General features: G+C 58.5%; 1 protein-coding gene across 3 annotated transcripts in view; it reads right to left on the reverse strand.

The window, feature by feature from the left end:
• GRB10 (growth factor receptor bound protein 10) overlaps positions 1 to 15,718 on the reverse strand; it is a 113,300-nt gene that overhangs the window by 81,480 nt on the left and 16,102 nt on the right. For all 3 annotated transcript variants that reach the window (XM_051853162.3, XM_051853161.3, XM_070059469.2), the window contains exon 2: positions 6,470 to 6,554. In XM_051853162.3, coding sequence (XP_051709122.1) covers positions 6,470 to 6,494 — 25 coding nt within the window. In that variant the 5' untranslated portion in view covers positions 6,495 to 6,554. The remainder of the gene's footprint in view (positions 1 to 6,469; positions 6,555 to 15,718) is intronic.

A 15,718-nucleotide genomic window follows, 5' to 3' on the forward strand; every position in this document is an offset into this window, starting at 1 on the left:
GGGCGCCCACGTGGCCGCCACCCTGCTGTGCAGGCCCCCAGGACCCCGCAGCACCGACAGCCCGAGGGCAGAGCAGCACTGGACAGGCTCCCGCCCTGCCATGCAGGGAGGGCTCCTTGTGCCCTTCCACAGTCAGGCTCAACAAACTCGAGAGCCGAAGGAATACACGGACCTGGGCAAAACCAAGTCACGCCTTAACCCACTTCCAAAATACCTCAGGAACAAAGGGCCTCTTGATGCCCGGTTAGCATCTCTGGTAACTTCCGGAAGTTCCTGAGCAAGCGAAAAGCCCTCCTTCTGACACTGAACATTTATAGCAGTAACAGTGAGCGCTTGTACGCAGGCTGCTCGGCCGGACGGCCAGGACACAGACACGCCTAACATAAAGAAAAACAGCAAATCTCACGCCAGACGGCGAGGCCAGCGTGTGTGCAGAGACAGAGAAAGAAGGTGCGGAGGAAGACGGGGACAAAAGTGGCGAGGCGGCAAGCCCCTGGAGCGTAACTGTGCCCCGTCAAAGGCCACTGCCAGACCTGGGGACGGCTCTCAACGAACCGGGGAGCACACAGGAGAGGTACCTCAGCGCCATCAGACCGGCGGCAAACCCGGCTGCCACGGCGCCTCTCCTGGGGAAGGCGTGGAAACTGAGGCCTAGGAGACGGAGGCGTGTGGGAGTCAGCACCGGCGACACAGCAACAGCCCTGCGGCACCCGGGAGGACCCCTCCCTCAGTAGCTTGTCCCCAGCAGAGACGGTGAGCGGGGCCCTGGGGTGCAGCTTCCAGGAGTTCCTGGCCAGGCAGGGAAGCACAAAGTTGGGTTTTCCCAAGAAACCCACCCTGCCCCAGGCACACCAACCGGGAACGCCAGTTAAGAGAGCAGTGAGGGGCCTGGGAGACAACACCCCGCTCACAGCGGCTGAGGCACGGGGCACAGGCTCCGTGTCTGCGACAGGAGGAGTGCTGGGCTCCAGCGGGTCTCAGAGGTGGGAGTGCGTGCACTGATTCCTCCAGGTGAGCCCCCCCCACCAGGGCGCCTGAAACCTGAAACGTCTGGGAGCTGGGAACATTTGGGAATTTTCCGGTTAGGGATGTTCCCCCTACATACGCTACATTGGTTCAGACGCGAGCACAGCCCCATGCAACCTCCCATGCATCACACACATACCTAAGGTAGGAGAAAAAGTCCTGAATGACAGAAACCCACGAACCCCTACCCAGGGAGAGCAAGCATTGCAAAGGTTTCGATGACATCAACAATAATTAATTTAAGAGTTAAAGATAATGTCATGGATGAAATGCAAGCTCAATCTAAACTCAAACAAATGCTTTCCCGAGACCCAGAGGAGCAATTCTAACATTAACAAAGCAAACTGATGGTGGACGGTCTGTCCCAGAGCAGGACGGGAGGATGACCCTCCTCGGTGTGAAACAGACTCCCAGCAGCAGCAGGCTAACGGAGCCAAGGGTGCACTCACAAAGGGACGTGGGCACGTTCATTGCCACACCACGTGCTGCAGAATCAACACTGCAACAGGAGTTCACATCCGCTCAGCCACACACTAGCACCGGAGCCAAGGGACGGAAACCCGGGACGTCCAGCCCTGCCAACTCTCCAGGTGACCCTGGACTCCAAGACACAGACAGCAGAAGCGCTGGAGCTGTTAGTGACAAGGTGGGACACAAGGGAACCCCTTACCCAGAAAACGGCATCCACCCGAGCTCCTGGCAGGCGGAAGGCACATGTTCTAATGAAACACAAGTCCATGTCCTTCAAATGAAGACAGGACGTCCATGGTCACGGCAGCAGCACGGCTGGATGAGAACTCGGGACGAAGCAGAAATGAAGATACCGAGCGGGAAACGACGAAAACCGCCAGGTCCCAGGTGACACACGGGACCCTCGGCCCCAAAATGCCGAGAGCCGGCAAGAACGCTCAACACGGGTGAGACGCAGAGCGAGCCACGCACACCACCGGCCCTCTGCGCGCAGAACAAGCACAGAAGAGACGCCTGAAGAAGTGCATGGCAGATCCTCGCGGGCAGCCAGCAGAGAGAAGACGCCCACACCTGCCACTGCTCCCCCAGCCCGTGGTCCCCACTCACACCCCAGTCTCCAGGGAACTCCCCTGGCAGGTCGAGCTGCAGGACGGGACGCCGAGTCTGCAGAACTCGTGAGTGACGGCAGCCGGGTTACAGCTGCGAGGAAAACGGGGACTCGCGCTCAGGAAGACACGTGGGAGCTGCACCTCCCACGAGTCTCGCAGACTGAGGGTTTAATCACAGCAAACACGGAGCAAACACAGAGGAATGACGTTGCGCAACAGCCCGAGTCCTCCAGCCAGGCGTCAGGAAGGGGAAACCAGCTCCTTCCCCAGCAAAGACCCCCGCACGCCGAAACCCAGACGAGGAAATGCCCTGGGAGCAGCCACTGGCGACACTCTGCAGCCAGGTGAGAGCCAGACAGCAGCACAGGAGCTGTAACCTGGGACCTACCAGACTGCAGAAGAGCAGAATGGAACCCACAGAGTGCCTGTGCCACTGGGGACTCTCCTGGGTCACAGGCAGCCTGTGTCGTGGGCCGCCACTGGGGACACGGACATCCCGTATCTGAGCGCTGGTTCGAGTCCCGCCTGCTCCACTTCCCATCCAGGTCCCTCCTAATGTACCTGGGAAGGCAGTGGAAGATGGCCCAAGTACTGCCATCTACATGGGAGACCTGCATGGAGTCCCAGCCTCCTGGCTTCAGTCTGGCCCAGCCCCGGCCATTGTGACCTTTGGGGAATGAACCAGCCAATGGAAGCTCTGTCTCTCTCTGAGCCCCCCACGCCCCTCACCTTTCTTTCTTTTCATCACTCTTTGAAATAAGTAAATATTAAAATACGGAAACCTGGAAGCAGCCAGCCTAAGCACACCTCCCCTAGTCCCCAGCCCTCAGCTCGCGGGGGAGCACCCGTGGCACTGCCCCACTGTCCCACACACGCCCCTCCACGTGACCCCCCAGCCCGTGACTCTAGGCTGTAGAACGAGCGTGAGAGTCATCGGCTCCTTCCATCCAGGCCACAGGCTCGCACCTGACCTGCACCCGGCTGCCCGGTCTCTCACCCCTTCCCACTGGGCTGCAGAGCCCCCACGCGGGCACCACCGGCAGCCACCTGGCTGCGCTTTTCTGTTGCTATCACGGACAGCTGAGGCAGCCCGCGGTGCTGGAGGCTGAGCACTCGGCATGTGGCGAGGGCCTCCTGCTGCCTGCTCACGCGGCGGAAGGGGGAGGCTGCCCTCGGCCCTCTTCCTCTGCACAGAGCCACCCACGCCTCCACCTCCCGAGGCCCCGCCACCGGACGCCATCAACACAGACAGAAGAGTTAACTTCCTGACACTGGAAATTTGCGGGAGACAAATCCAAACTACACACGCAATGTGCTGGGTGCCCCCGGGCCCCCACCTCCCTCCTGGCCACCGGGGCCACAGTCCCACGGCCACTCTACTCACGCAGGGTCTCCGACGCCGTCCTCCCCGAGGCCTTGGGCTGCTCCTGGTCCTCCGCCTGGGGTACTCCGTGCCGGCCCCCGAGGGCCTCCCCCTCCAGCCTCCTCAGAGAAGCGAGGCTCCCAGCCCCCGCCCTGCGCCGGCCGCCCCCACTGTGCCACAGCCCTGAGCCCGCTTCTCCTCAGGTCTGCGCACCCCTCCGTCAGGGCTGTCCCTTGCTGTTGGTCGGCAGGCCACAGGACTGGTGCCGACAAAGGCGGGGCACAACGGCCCTGCAGGACGGGTAGCCCCAAAAGCCACAGCCCCAGAGGGGGCTCGGAGCTGCTGGCAGGGGCGGGGGAGACCTTGGTGACGCTCAGCCTCCCCTGCCTTGACCTGCCCTCCTGTAGAGGGTCCCACACAGGCACAGAGCACATGGCTCTCGCCCGCGCTCGGCCCAGGATGGGAGAGTGAGGACTGATCGGGGAAGCAGGGCGAGGGCAGGAGGGAGGTAACGCTGCCACTGACGGTGATGACCGAGTGTCCCCCTGATTCATCTCTTACAGCGGGGACCCCAGGGAGGGCCGCCAGCTGGCACAGGAGAAGTGAGAGGCGGGGTTTCTCTCCACTCCACAGACTTCCCAGCCAGGAGCTCTTAAAGAGGGACCGTGGATTACTTATGGAGCAGCAGTAGGGACAAGATGGCTGCGGGCGCAGGGGCCCTGCGTGCCCCTCTCCCTCCCCAGCCCCCACCCCACCTCGGCAGGCTGGGTGCCTGAGGCTCGCCCTCCCCCTCCAGGGATCTCAGAGGAACCCCCGCTCCACACCTAAACACAGCGAGGCCACTAGTGCTGCAGGCGGGGCCGTGTGGATGCCGACGCAGACCCTGCTCACTGCTGGACCTGCGCCTCTGCTTTCCCTCCTTCTTCCACGTCTCACATTATGGGATGCAAAACAAGAAAAACACCAGATAAATCCGCGTCCTCTGGGAAACGCATGGCTGCCCGTGCAGCCAGCACCAAGGGCAACCACGGGAGCCATCCGAGCGGCAAGGCTGGCGAGTGATGCGGACGGGGCCAGGACCCCTCCTCACTGCAGGAATCTGGGCGAGTGCAGTTACCCGCCACCAAGGCCAGCCAGGCGGCCCCGGCACCCCCCACACTCCAGCACCCCCCGAGGGGCTGTCCCTTTCAGGGACAATCCCACAGTCCCATCTGTCGTTCTCCTTATCGCTCGGTGTGCCGGATGAGAAACCACGGGGGCCCCGGTTGTGGGGACAGAGCTGCAAGCGCGTCAACAAGGAAGGCCCGGCCTCAGCTCAGGAGAGGAGGACATCACAAGGACAGCGGCATCGGAGGGGCCACGGGAACGGGCAGCAGACAGTGACCAACTTACCATGCTGTTCCTGAGTTTAGCTGTGGGAGACGGCAGAGACCGCTGGTACCCGCCCAGTGTGGATCCCTCTTGGCCCCTGCTCAGACCTCGGCCATGGCCTGCCGAGCCCCCACCACTGCTCCAGGCCAGCCCAGTTCTGCAAGCCGGAGGCTGCGTAGAGTGAGAGGACCTGGCCCCTGCTGCTGGCCCTCCAGCTCCAGAGCAGCACGTGTGTCTGGGGGTGCGGGGCAGGCAGGTGGGAGACCCCTAAGGGCCCGTAAACTCAGAGAGGGAGGCACGGGTGCTGCTGCCCACCTCACAAGGCAGAGGGTTCTCACTCCGGGGTGGCCTCCCTGTGCCGGCCACTGCCCTGTACCTGGGCCCGCTGCAGGCCATGTGGTGACACGGGCCTCAGAGACTCTGCCTTCGGAACGCAGAACCTGCTGGTCAGACCGGCAGAGCCACTTGTGGCCCTCCAGAGTCTCGGGGTGGCCGAGTAGCACACACCGCCCTCAGGCTGGCCTGCAGGCCCTGGCCGTGCTGCTGGACGGCTAGCCCCAAGGCGCCTATCTTCCCTGCTGGGTGCTACAGCGTGGGTGCCACCACCCCGATCCCCCCAGTGGGAACTCAGTCCCAGGATCCACCTCTCGTGGAGTTTGGGGACACGGCATCTGGGAAGTGATGACGGTTAGAAGATGGCATGAGGCTGGGGCCCCACAATGGCACCGGTGGCTGTGCAAGAGGAGTTAGAGACCGGGGCCAGTGCACCTGCTCTGTGTCACTGGATGCCTGGCAGATTCCATGAGCCTTAGATCTCTGTTCCTTACAAGTCACCCCTTGCCGAGTACTTTGTGAGAGTAACAGGCAGGGACCAAGAAACCAGATGTCTCTCTCCCACCACCAGCCCCAGAGCCCAGCGCAACAGGGACCCCGACTGCTGCTCGGCTCCCATGTCCTGATGGTGGCCACCCCATTCCACCCATCTGGGACAGGGAAGGCAGCGCCGTGAGCGACAGATGCTGCCTCATGGTGCTGCGAGCCCCAGTTCCTTCCTTGTGCAAGGAGGCAAGGGTGCAAGGACCCTGCTGCCTGGGTCAGGGTTCTGAGTGCACGCTCGTTGGGGAGGGAGGCATCCAGCATCCACGCGGTGGCCCCAGAGGTGCCGCCCCAGCCAGGAGTGTGCTCTCCCCGCTGCACTAAGGGCTGCCAACCCGCCGGGATCAGCCCACTGCCACGCCCGGGGCCCCGGGCTGTGTGTCGAGGACGGCAGACACAGAGCAGATCTACGGCTAAGTGAAGGGAATGGCCGTGATGTGACAAACGGCTCCGAGAAACCAGCGTGCGAGGCTGCAATGCCACGCTGCTTGCTTCCCTCTGCTCGCACCTGGCTCCAGCAACCTGCGTAGAGAACAGAAAGACTCACACGGCCTCCCCTCTGCCCCAAAAGGACTCTCAGCTGGGAGCTACTCTCCGGCAAGGGAGAGCCGTGCCCTCTGCGCGGCCAGGGAGGTGACCTCACTCCTGTGGCCCCGGCGGCCGGCCGGGGGCTTGGTTTTCGCCGCCTTCACAGTCACCCTGGCACTTGTCTACCCCCCGCCCCACTTCCTCGCCACAGGCAGCCAACACTTACTCCTGCGTCCTCTCATGCGCTCCATGCTGGCCTCGTCAGCTACACGGCCGTCTCCGCTGGGGTCTCTGAGCTGGTTCCCGCAGGTCTGCCGATGAAGGGAGGAGCGGAGGCAACCCTTACCCACTGGCCAACGCCCAGGAATGAGGTTGTGCAAGGAGATATGTCTTCCCACTGTTGGGTGGGGGCTGCACGCACAAGTCTGCACACGTTCCAGATCAGCTCATTCCCAGGGCCTGAGAGGCCCCCAGGCTGCTGACCTCTGCAGGAGTCCAAGCTCCTTGCACGTCACCTGCCCACAAGTGGCTACCCCCACCCCACCTCCCAGGGAGAGGGCTCTGCCCTGCAGGCCACGGTGGGAAAAGGAGGGTCCTGCCCACTGGGGAGAGCAGAAAGCCTCCAGGGACCCCTGGTGACTCAGCAAAGTCCCCTCTAAAACACATTCCCTTCCTCGCGGGGCAGGAGCCAGTGAGGCTGCGCTGGGTCCGCCCTCGCAAAGTGAGTTCCAGCCGGAGTTTGGCCATCAAGGCCCACTCTGGCAGCCCCTCACGGGCTCTCTTCCCCCCTGCAGCCCGAGCCATTAACACAGTCACAACAGACATGTTGCAGACCCTCTCCCCTAGAGACCCCCGAGTCACTCCTATCCTCTCAGGACCCTGATTCCCCGACCGTGGCCACATGCATGCTGAGGGAGGGGCAGGGGACCCCAGGGCTGCTGAGGGGGAGCCAGGGGTCACTTCCCTTGCCCTCCCCTTCACCACTTCTGACACCTCGGTGTGGCCCTGCATGACAGGGAAAAAGGGGTGCATTCCACACCAGCCTGTCCAAGCCCAAGGCCAGCTCATGGGCAGCTGTGTGCACCCTGCAGCCATGAGCTCTGAACTCCAAGCACCACACAGAGGGTCTCTGCATTTCAACACTGTTGGGCCTCATCAGGCCTTCTCTAAACAAACAAACAAACAAACAAACAAAAAAAAAAAACAAAAAAAAACAAAAGCAAATTTGTTTAAAAAAAAGGACTTATTTATTTATTTACTTGAAAGTTGAAGTTACAGAGAGAGAGGAAGAGACAGCGAGAGACAACTTCCATCTGCCGGCACACTCCCCAAACGTCTACAACAGCCAGGGCAGAAGCAGGGGCGGCCAAAGCCAGGATCTTCACCCGGGTCTCCCTTGTGGGCGCAGGGGCCCAAGCACTTGGACATCTGATCAGGGCACCCACAGCGGGAGTGGGAGGTGGAGGGAGAGGGAGAGGGAGCAGGGAGGCTCCTGGTCTCCCTGAAACCCCCTCCCTCCTTACCAGCTCACCTAAACCCTCTGTGTCTTCTGTGTCACACAGAAAGGGCCACCTCTTCTGGTCGCCCTGCTCACCGTGGACTCCTGTCCTCCTGGGTGGCACCGAGAGTGGCTGCTTCACGAGAAGCCTTGTGGTGCTTCTTTGGGCCGCTGTCACAGACACATGGGGCCAGGGGAGCAGAGAGCCAAGGCCTCCTGCACTGTGGGCCCCGCTGAGCCGCACAGGGCGCCCCCGACGCCCCCAGTGCTGGGCCAGGCCTGGGCCTCTGCCCCCGGACTCCCAGTGAGTCTAGCAACTCCCACCTCCTCGGGCCAATGCCCGTGGAGATGGCGGACAGCTGCTGGCACTGCCACGTCCAGGCCTCGTCCATGTTTGAGTCCATAAAAGGACAGAAGTGTGCAGGGGCCCAGAGGCTTGGAGAGCTCCTTGCTCGGTATGAGAGGCCCCTTGGGGTCTGTCGGAGGCCTAAGCTGCTGAGCCTGCAGTTGGCACGATGATGCCGGGCACGGCTCCATCCTCCCGGCAACAGGTGTGCAGGGTGGGCCTCCGCCCCGCCCCCGGCCGCAGGCCTCTGCCTAAAGTGGCCCCTCACCTGGAGCCCATCAAAGGCTGACTCACAGCCCAGGGGCAGGACCCCGCCAGGACTGGTGGAGCCAAAATTATCTCCCAGATCACCTGTCCTCCCCTCCGTCCCTGCAGGGGCGCACTGGAATTTTCTGGAGGCCACAGGACATGTTACTGAAGGCGGGCAGACAGGAAAAGCTGGCTGCCGTCTATGAGGACGGACGTCAAAGGGGTGGACAAGATGGCCAGGATGTCACTTCTCATCTGGTTGTGAAAACAAGCTTTGTTTCCACAAAAGATGTTACGTTAAAGGAGCTTATTACGTTCTTTGTAGTGAATACATATTTTTAAATTTTTAAGCAGTGAATACATCTTTTTAAATTCCTGCCTTGACTTCTAAAATGGTAGATAAACATCAGAGGGCAGGGGCTCTCCACACCCGCAGCACTCCGGTGTCTCCAGCTGCTCTGAAGGGCGGCCGGGGCCCTGGGAGCACGCAGGGTGGGAACCGCTGCCTCAGACACAGAGGGCCCCCAGAGCCAGGTAGCGGTCCCCAGAACCCAGCCTGCCTCCCACGAGGGGCACCAGGAGGAAGCCAGGCCACACCGCGACGGAATCACCGCCCAGCGCCTGCTGCACAGACCCTGTGCAGGCCTCCTCCACTGAGAAGACTTTCTTAAAACAATACCGAGTTTCAGACCTTGAGACTTGGCCGCACGAACGCACAGCACTGGCCAGAACCACGTGGCAGCTCAGCTGCTGCACACCACCCTGCGGAGCCGGGCGGGCTCAGCTGCTGCACACCGCCCCGCAGAGCCGGGCAGGCTCAGCCTGCTGCACACTGCCCCGTGGAGCTGGGCGGGGCGCGGCAGGCCAGGCATTCCATTCCACTCCATTCCATTCCTCAGGGCCGGCTCCGAGCAGGGGTCCGGCAGGGTCAGTGCTTTGAAGTGGCTTGCGCTGCTCGCGGGTTCTGGCAGGACTCGGCTCTGAGCCACTGAACGAGTTCTCCCTGCCTCCTGAAGCCCCACGTGTGGGGAGAGGCAGAAGGAAAGCGGCATGTGGCCAGCAGCTCCAGTTTTCAAGCAAAACCCTAGCCCTGACCAGAGCTTCTCCAGCCTCCCTGTCCCTGTGTGAAAACAGGGTCAGAGCTCAGCAGCCCAGCAGCGCACACGACCAGATCTCCCCAACCACAAAGAGGCCGACACCAACCCCAGCTGTCTGTGTCCCTCCATCTGAACTGTCCGATGAAGGGACAGAGCCTGCAGCTCGGGGGAGGGGGCCACGTGGTGGGGCCCGAGCGCCCTGCACCCCAACAGATCACTTCCCCCAGCTTAGCGAGAGGACAGCGTGAGGACAACTCCGCTATGTGGCACCTGGACGGGCCTGTCAGCTCCTAGCAGGAGCAGTCACCACAAAGACTGAGATGGAGGGCCCCTCTCTGCCTGCTGCTGAGGCCAGAGAGACCAAGTGACGCTGGGAGGGGCTGCAGATCCCTTGGGGGGGCCCCATTCACTACAGCGCCAACTCCACGGCCCCAGTCCCTCCGACAAGTGGAAAATGAGGAAACTTGTGACAATCACACCACCAAAGCCCTATGATGCAGCACTCAGAGACCACCAAAGCTACACAACAGCCACTATGAAACCTACACAACAGCCACCATCAAACCTACACAACAGCCGCCCCTCAAACCTACAACAGCCGCCCCTCAAACCTACACAACAGGCACCCCCCAAACCTACACAACAGCCACTATGAAACCTACACAACAGCCACCATCAAACCTACACAACAACCGCCCCCCAAACCTACACAACAGCCACCAAACCTACACAACAGCCGCCCCCCAAACCTACACAACAGCCACCATCAAACCTACACAACAGCCAGCCCCCAAACCTACACAGCAGCCACCCCCAAACCTACACAACAGCCGCCCCAAACCTACACAACAGCCACCCCCCAAACCTACACAGCAGCCGCCCCCAAACCTACACAACAGCCACCATCAAACCTACACAACAGTCACTCAAAGCTCCACAACAATCGTGTATCAAAACTACAACAGCCACTCATCAAAACTACGCAACACCCATCCAGCAACACGACATCATCCCATCTGGAAACTGGTGAAGGGACACTGCATTACACACAGGACAAACATCCGTACCTGTGCTGCCAAACTTCCCAGCCCCCTTGTGGTTCCGGATCCCTGAATCCAAGAATTCCAGGACTGTGAAGGAACAGAAGCTGCACTGTGGCAGGTGAAACCTCACAGCTAATGTCTCACAGAACAATGGGACGCTGCACACTTTCCCCTAAGACGGGAACAAGATAGGATCTTCGCTTTTGCCAGTTCTATTCAACATGGTTTTGGAAGTTCTAGGCAGAGCAATTAAAAAGAAAGGAAACACATCCAACTTGGGAAAGAAGTAAAATCACCTGCACTCGACTCTAAGAACAACAGTAAGGTTAAATACTGACACTGGGGTTGATAACTTCTCAGATGACACCAAAAGCACAGACAACCAAAGAATTAAATAAACAAACTGAACTTCACTGAAAAATTAAAATTAAACTATTGTAAAACATGATCAAGACAATAAAAACGTAACCCACAGAAAGGCACAAAAGTCACAAATCCTAAAAGACTGATAATCAATTAACACCCAGAGTACAAGGTAACTTGGAGAAGTCTATGGAAAATGGAATTAAAAGATAAGTTGGTTTTAGTGCCAAAAAACTGGAAATCCATGTATAATTTTTTCATAATATGCATTTCCATGAGCTTTTGGAAGACCCCTCATATGTACGGATTTAAAAATGCTTTTCACCAAAATAAACACTGTTTAATCCTAGTATCCACAAACTCTTTGGAGTGCCCTCATATAAAGAACTCCTAGAACTCAACAATGAAATAAATCCGCAATGAGATGCCACTTCCTACCTATTAGAACAGCCATTATGAAAAATAAAGAGGAAAATACCAAGCACTGGCACAGATGTGAAAAGTCAGTGCCCTTGTGCACTGCTGGAGGAGTGTAAAATGGCGCAGCCACTGTGGAAAACAGTGCAGCTGGTCCTTAAGAGACGGAGCACAGAATTACCACACAGTCGAGGAATTCCACAGCTAGACCCCCACCCCCAGGAGCTGAGAGCAGGTACCCAGGAAGCATCTCACATCAGATTCCCAGCAACTAGAATATTCCTTGCTGGCCATCAACAGTCTAATGGATAAACAAAAAATGCTATAAATACCGTGGGATACTATTCAGACATAAAATGCAATGAAGTGCTAACGCATGCCACAGTGTGAGTAAACACTGGAGACACTGTGCTGAGAGAAAGGAGCCAGCCACACAGACCCCATGATCCCACTCGCAGGAAATGGCCCAGAAAGTGGAGTTCCCGAGCGTTGGGTGGGAGGTGACCGGGGCACCAGCCAAGGGCATGGCAGCGCTTTCTGAGGTCATGGAACTGTTGGGAAAAGTGGTCACGCAGACGTGAATGTGCATGTGTAGGTCTTAGCCTGTGCTGCTGCAGCATAACTCCTGAAACCAGGGAATTGTCAACAACCAAAACTCACTTCTCACAGTTCAGTAGGCTGGGGAAGGCCTTGCTGTGTCCTCACATGGCAGAAGGCAGAAGGGCAAGCAAGAGATCCCAGCTACTCCCCTCCAAGGCTGCCCACCAGCCACAGAGGGCATCGCCTCCCAACGTGACAGCCCCCAGACTCAAACCCCACATACAAAACACTCCCCTCCCACCCCAACAGCCCCCCAGGTCTGTGTCCTCTCAACACGGCTCATCTGAAGCCATCCGAACCAGACACACATGAGACCCAACTGTAGGCTTCCTACTGAGGCAAAAGGCTCAGAAGCTGTTAACGTGTGAAGCCAAACAAGTCATTTGCTTTCACAACACAGGGTGGGACAGGCACCAAACACACATTCTCATTCCAAAAAAAGAATGAGGCAGGAAGAAAGTGATAACAGGTCTCAACCAATCCACAGCCCCACAGGGCAAACATTGCCTCTTAAGGCCACCGACTAAGCTCTGACCCCATGTTCCCCTGTAGGACACTGGGGTGGGGGCAGGTACCCTGGGGCTCCTCAGCCCCAGCTTTGCAGGGTGCAGCCCACACAGCAGCTCCGATGGGCCCAGGGTGGTGTTGCCCACTGGTGCCCCTATGGCTGTGGGGTGTTGGGGGGCTACCCTGCTCTGACAGCCCCGTGCGGTGGCCCCCACTCTGTGGCTGGGCCCAGCACCCTCACTCCCATGGGCACTGCTCTGGTGGCAGCCTGACCCCGTGGCAGTTCTCTGCCCAGGCCCAAGGCTGAGGCCCCACAAAGGAGCTGCCGGGGTTCACAGCTGTGCCTCTGGGAGCAGCAGAACCCGCTGCACCTGAGTCTACCTGAGCACAGCTGGGTAGCAGGGACATGAGCCAGCAGCGGGCGGGAGTGCGGGTGACCCTTGGTGCCGGGGGCCTTATTGCCACACCGCTCTCTCTGGGGTTCTGGCTCCCTGCACCTTTGATGAGAAGGCGCCGAAGATCTCAGGATGCCTTCAGGAACATTCCGCCCTCACAGGGCAGCACCAGGCCTCCTGCTATCTACAGAGGGATCTCCTTATCACAGGCCACTTGGTCATACTCTCGGTGATTTCTCCCAAACAGGCCAGCAACCTGGCCGGGCGGAGACTTTTCCAGATCTTTAACTCCTGCCTCCATTTTGGTCACAAATATCTATTTTTTTTAAATGGGGATTCTTTAAATTTTAATTGTTACTTATTTTTTTTTTACTTGAAAAGCAGAGAAACAGAGAAAGAAAGATGGAGAGAGAGCCGCCCCGTGATTTACTCCCCAGAAGCCCAGAACCCAACCTGGGTCTCCCACATGGGGAGGCAGGGACTCCAGCACCTGAGCCGTGAGCTGCAGCTTCCCGGGGTGCACAGCGGCAAGAGGCTGCCCCAGAAGCAGGGCTGGGACCTGATCCAGGCACTCCCACGTGGGCATCGCGAGCACCAAAGCTCAGCAGTGTACCTGTAAGTCCCGTCCTCAGCCCACTTCTCTGGTAACCTTGCAGCAGACGTGGCTAAGACACGGGGCAGTTCCCCAAACACCTCAGGTTGCTGCTCTTCAATGTTGCCTTCCCCAAAGCTGAGGACAAGGACACAACTCAGCCAGCATCCGCCGGGCTGTGACAAGGATGGTCTTTCCTCCTGACACACTCCGCATTTACTGTACCAGAACGTCCTCTGCTGCCTGCATTTCTATGATGTTCTGACCAAGGTCACTTAGATGACCGCTAAGAAGACGGGGGTCCGTCACAGCCATGGGGGCTTTCCTAGCACCTACTTCCGGCTTCCACCCAACACGCTGTGCCTTCAGGAACTGCTAAAGGAGCACCTCCTATAGAACATCAGGGGGGCGCCTCTATGGCCACAGGAATGCACCTTCCCCTGTTCTGGAGCCACTCAGTCCAAGACCAGGGCACCCGCAGGCGTCTGGGACATCTGCTCTCTGCCTTGCGGGACCAGGAGAGACGCAGCCTACCCCCGAAGCCACTTCACAAGGGCCGCCACCCCACCCAGGACAGCTGTGCCCCAAGGCCCGGTCACCCCCAGGGCCCCGCCAGCCCTGTCGGTTCAGCACCCACATCTGGGTGTGTGTTAACATTCATCAATGGCATGATCTATGAATATACTCACTGCAATTAAGTTGTACACGTTAAACCTAAATGTGCAACTGTACTGTGTGACTACTTCATTAAAGACGTGCCAGTTTTTATTATTTATTTATTTGACAGAGTATATCTATATTCATACAGATGGGAGAGAGAGAGAAAGAGAGTGAGCACTTCCCCATCCACTGGGAAAGAGCAAAGACAGAAACAGCCAGAGACCAGAGACAGAAAGAGAGCATACTCCCATCCACTGGGAAAGAGAGAACGAACAAACGAACGAACTCCCCCATCCACTGGGAAAGAGAAAAGCAGCAGCCAGAGACAGAGAGAGCATGCTCCCATCCACTGGGAAAGTGAGAGAGAGAAAGAGAGAGAGAGAGAGAGAGGGAGAGAGGGAGGGATGGGGAGGGAGAGAGAGAGGGAGGGAGGGAGGAGGGGGAAGAGAGAGAGACAGAGAGAGAGAGAGAGAAAGCTCCCATCCACTGGGAAAGTGAGTGAAACAGAGAGAGGGAGGGAGGGAGGGAGGGAGGGAGAGAGAGAGAGAAAGAGAGAGAGAGAAAGAGAGAGAGAGAGAGAGAGAGAGCGCTCCCATCCACTGGGAAAGAGAGAACAAACAAAAGAACGTACTCCCCCATCCACTGGGAAAGAGAAAAGCAGCAGCCAGAGACAGAGAGAGCATGCTCCCATCCACTGGGAAAGTGAGAGAGAGAGGGAGGGATGGGGAGGGAGAGAGAGAGAGAGAGGGAGAGAGGGAGGGATGGGGAGGGAGAGAGAGAGAGAGGGGGAGAAGGAGGGAGAGAGGGAGGGAGAAAGAGGGAGGGAGGGAGGAGGGGGAAGAGAGAGAGACAGAGAGAGAGAGAGAAAGCTCCCATCCACTGGGAAAGTGAGAGAAACAGAGAGAGAGAGGGAGGGAGGGAGGGAGGGAGGGGGAGGGGAGAGAGAGAGAAAGAGAGCGAGCACTTCCCCATCCACTGGGAAAGAGCAAAGACAGAAACAGCCAGAGACCAGAGACGGAAAGAGAGCATACTCCCATCCACTGGGAAAGAGAGAACGAACAAACGAACGAACTCCCCCATCCACTGGGAAAGAGAAAAGCAGCAGCCAGAGACAGAGAGAGCATGCTCCCATCCACTGGGAAAGTGAGAGAGAGAAAGAGAGAGAGAGAGAGAGGGAGAGAGGGAGGGATGGGGAGGGAGAGAGAGAGAGAGAGAGGGAGAAGGAGGGAGAGAGGGAGGGAGAAAGAGGGAGGGAGGGAGGAGGGGGAAGAGAGAGAGAGAGACAGAGAGAGAGAGAGAAAGCTCCCATCCACTGGGAAAGTGAGTGAAACAGAGAGAGGGAGGGAGAGAGAGAGAGAGAAAAAGAGAGAGAGAGAGAGAGAGAGAGAGAAAGAGAGAGAGAGAGAAAGAGAGAGAGAGAGAGCGCTCCCATCCACTGGGAAAGAAAAAGAGACAAACAGACGAGAGAGAGAGAGCGAGCGCGTGCTCTCACACTCACTGGTTCACTCCTGAAATGTCTGCAAAGGCCAGAGGCTTAGGCTGGAGCCAAGAGCTGGGGACTCAGTCCAGGTCTCCCCATGCCAGACCCAACTACTTGAGCCATTCCCTGCTCCCTCCCAGGGTCTGCCTTAGCAGGAACCTGGAACCGGCAGCTGGGGCTGGGTCTTGAACCCAGGCCCTCCGATAGGAAACACTGGCATCTGAACTG

Source organism: Oryctolagus cuniculus, chromosome 16 (assembly GCF_051225735.1).
Source record: "Oryctolagus cuniculus isolate XC-2025 breed Fujian yellow rabbit chromosome 16, ASM5122573v1, whole genome shotgun sequence".
NCBI lineage: Eukaryota > Metazoa > Chordata > Mammalia > Lagomorpha > Leporidae > Oryctolagus > Oryctolagus cuniculus.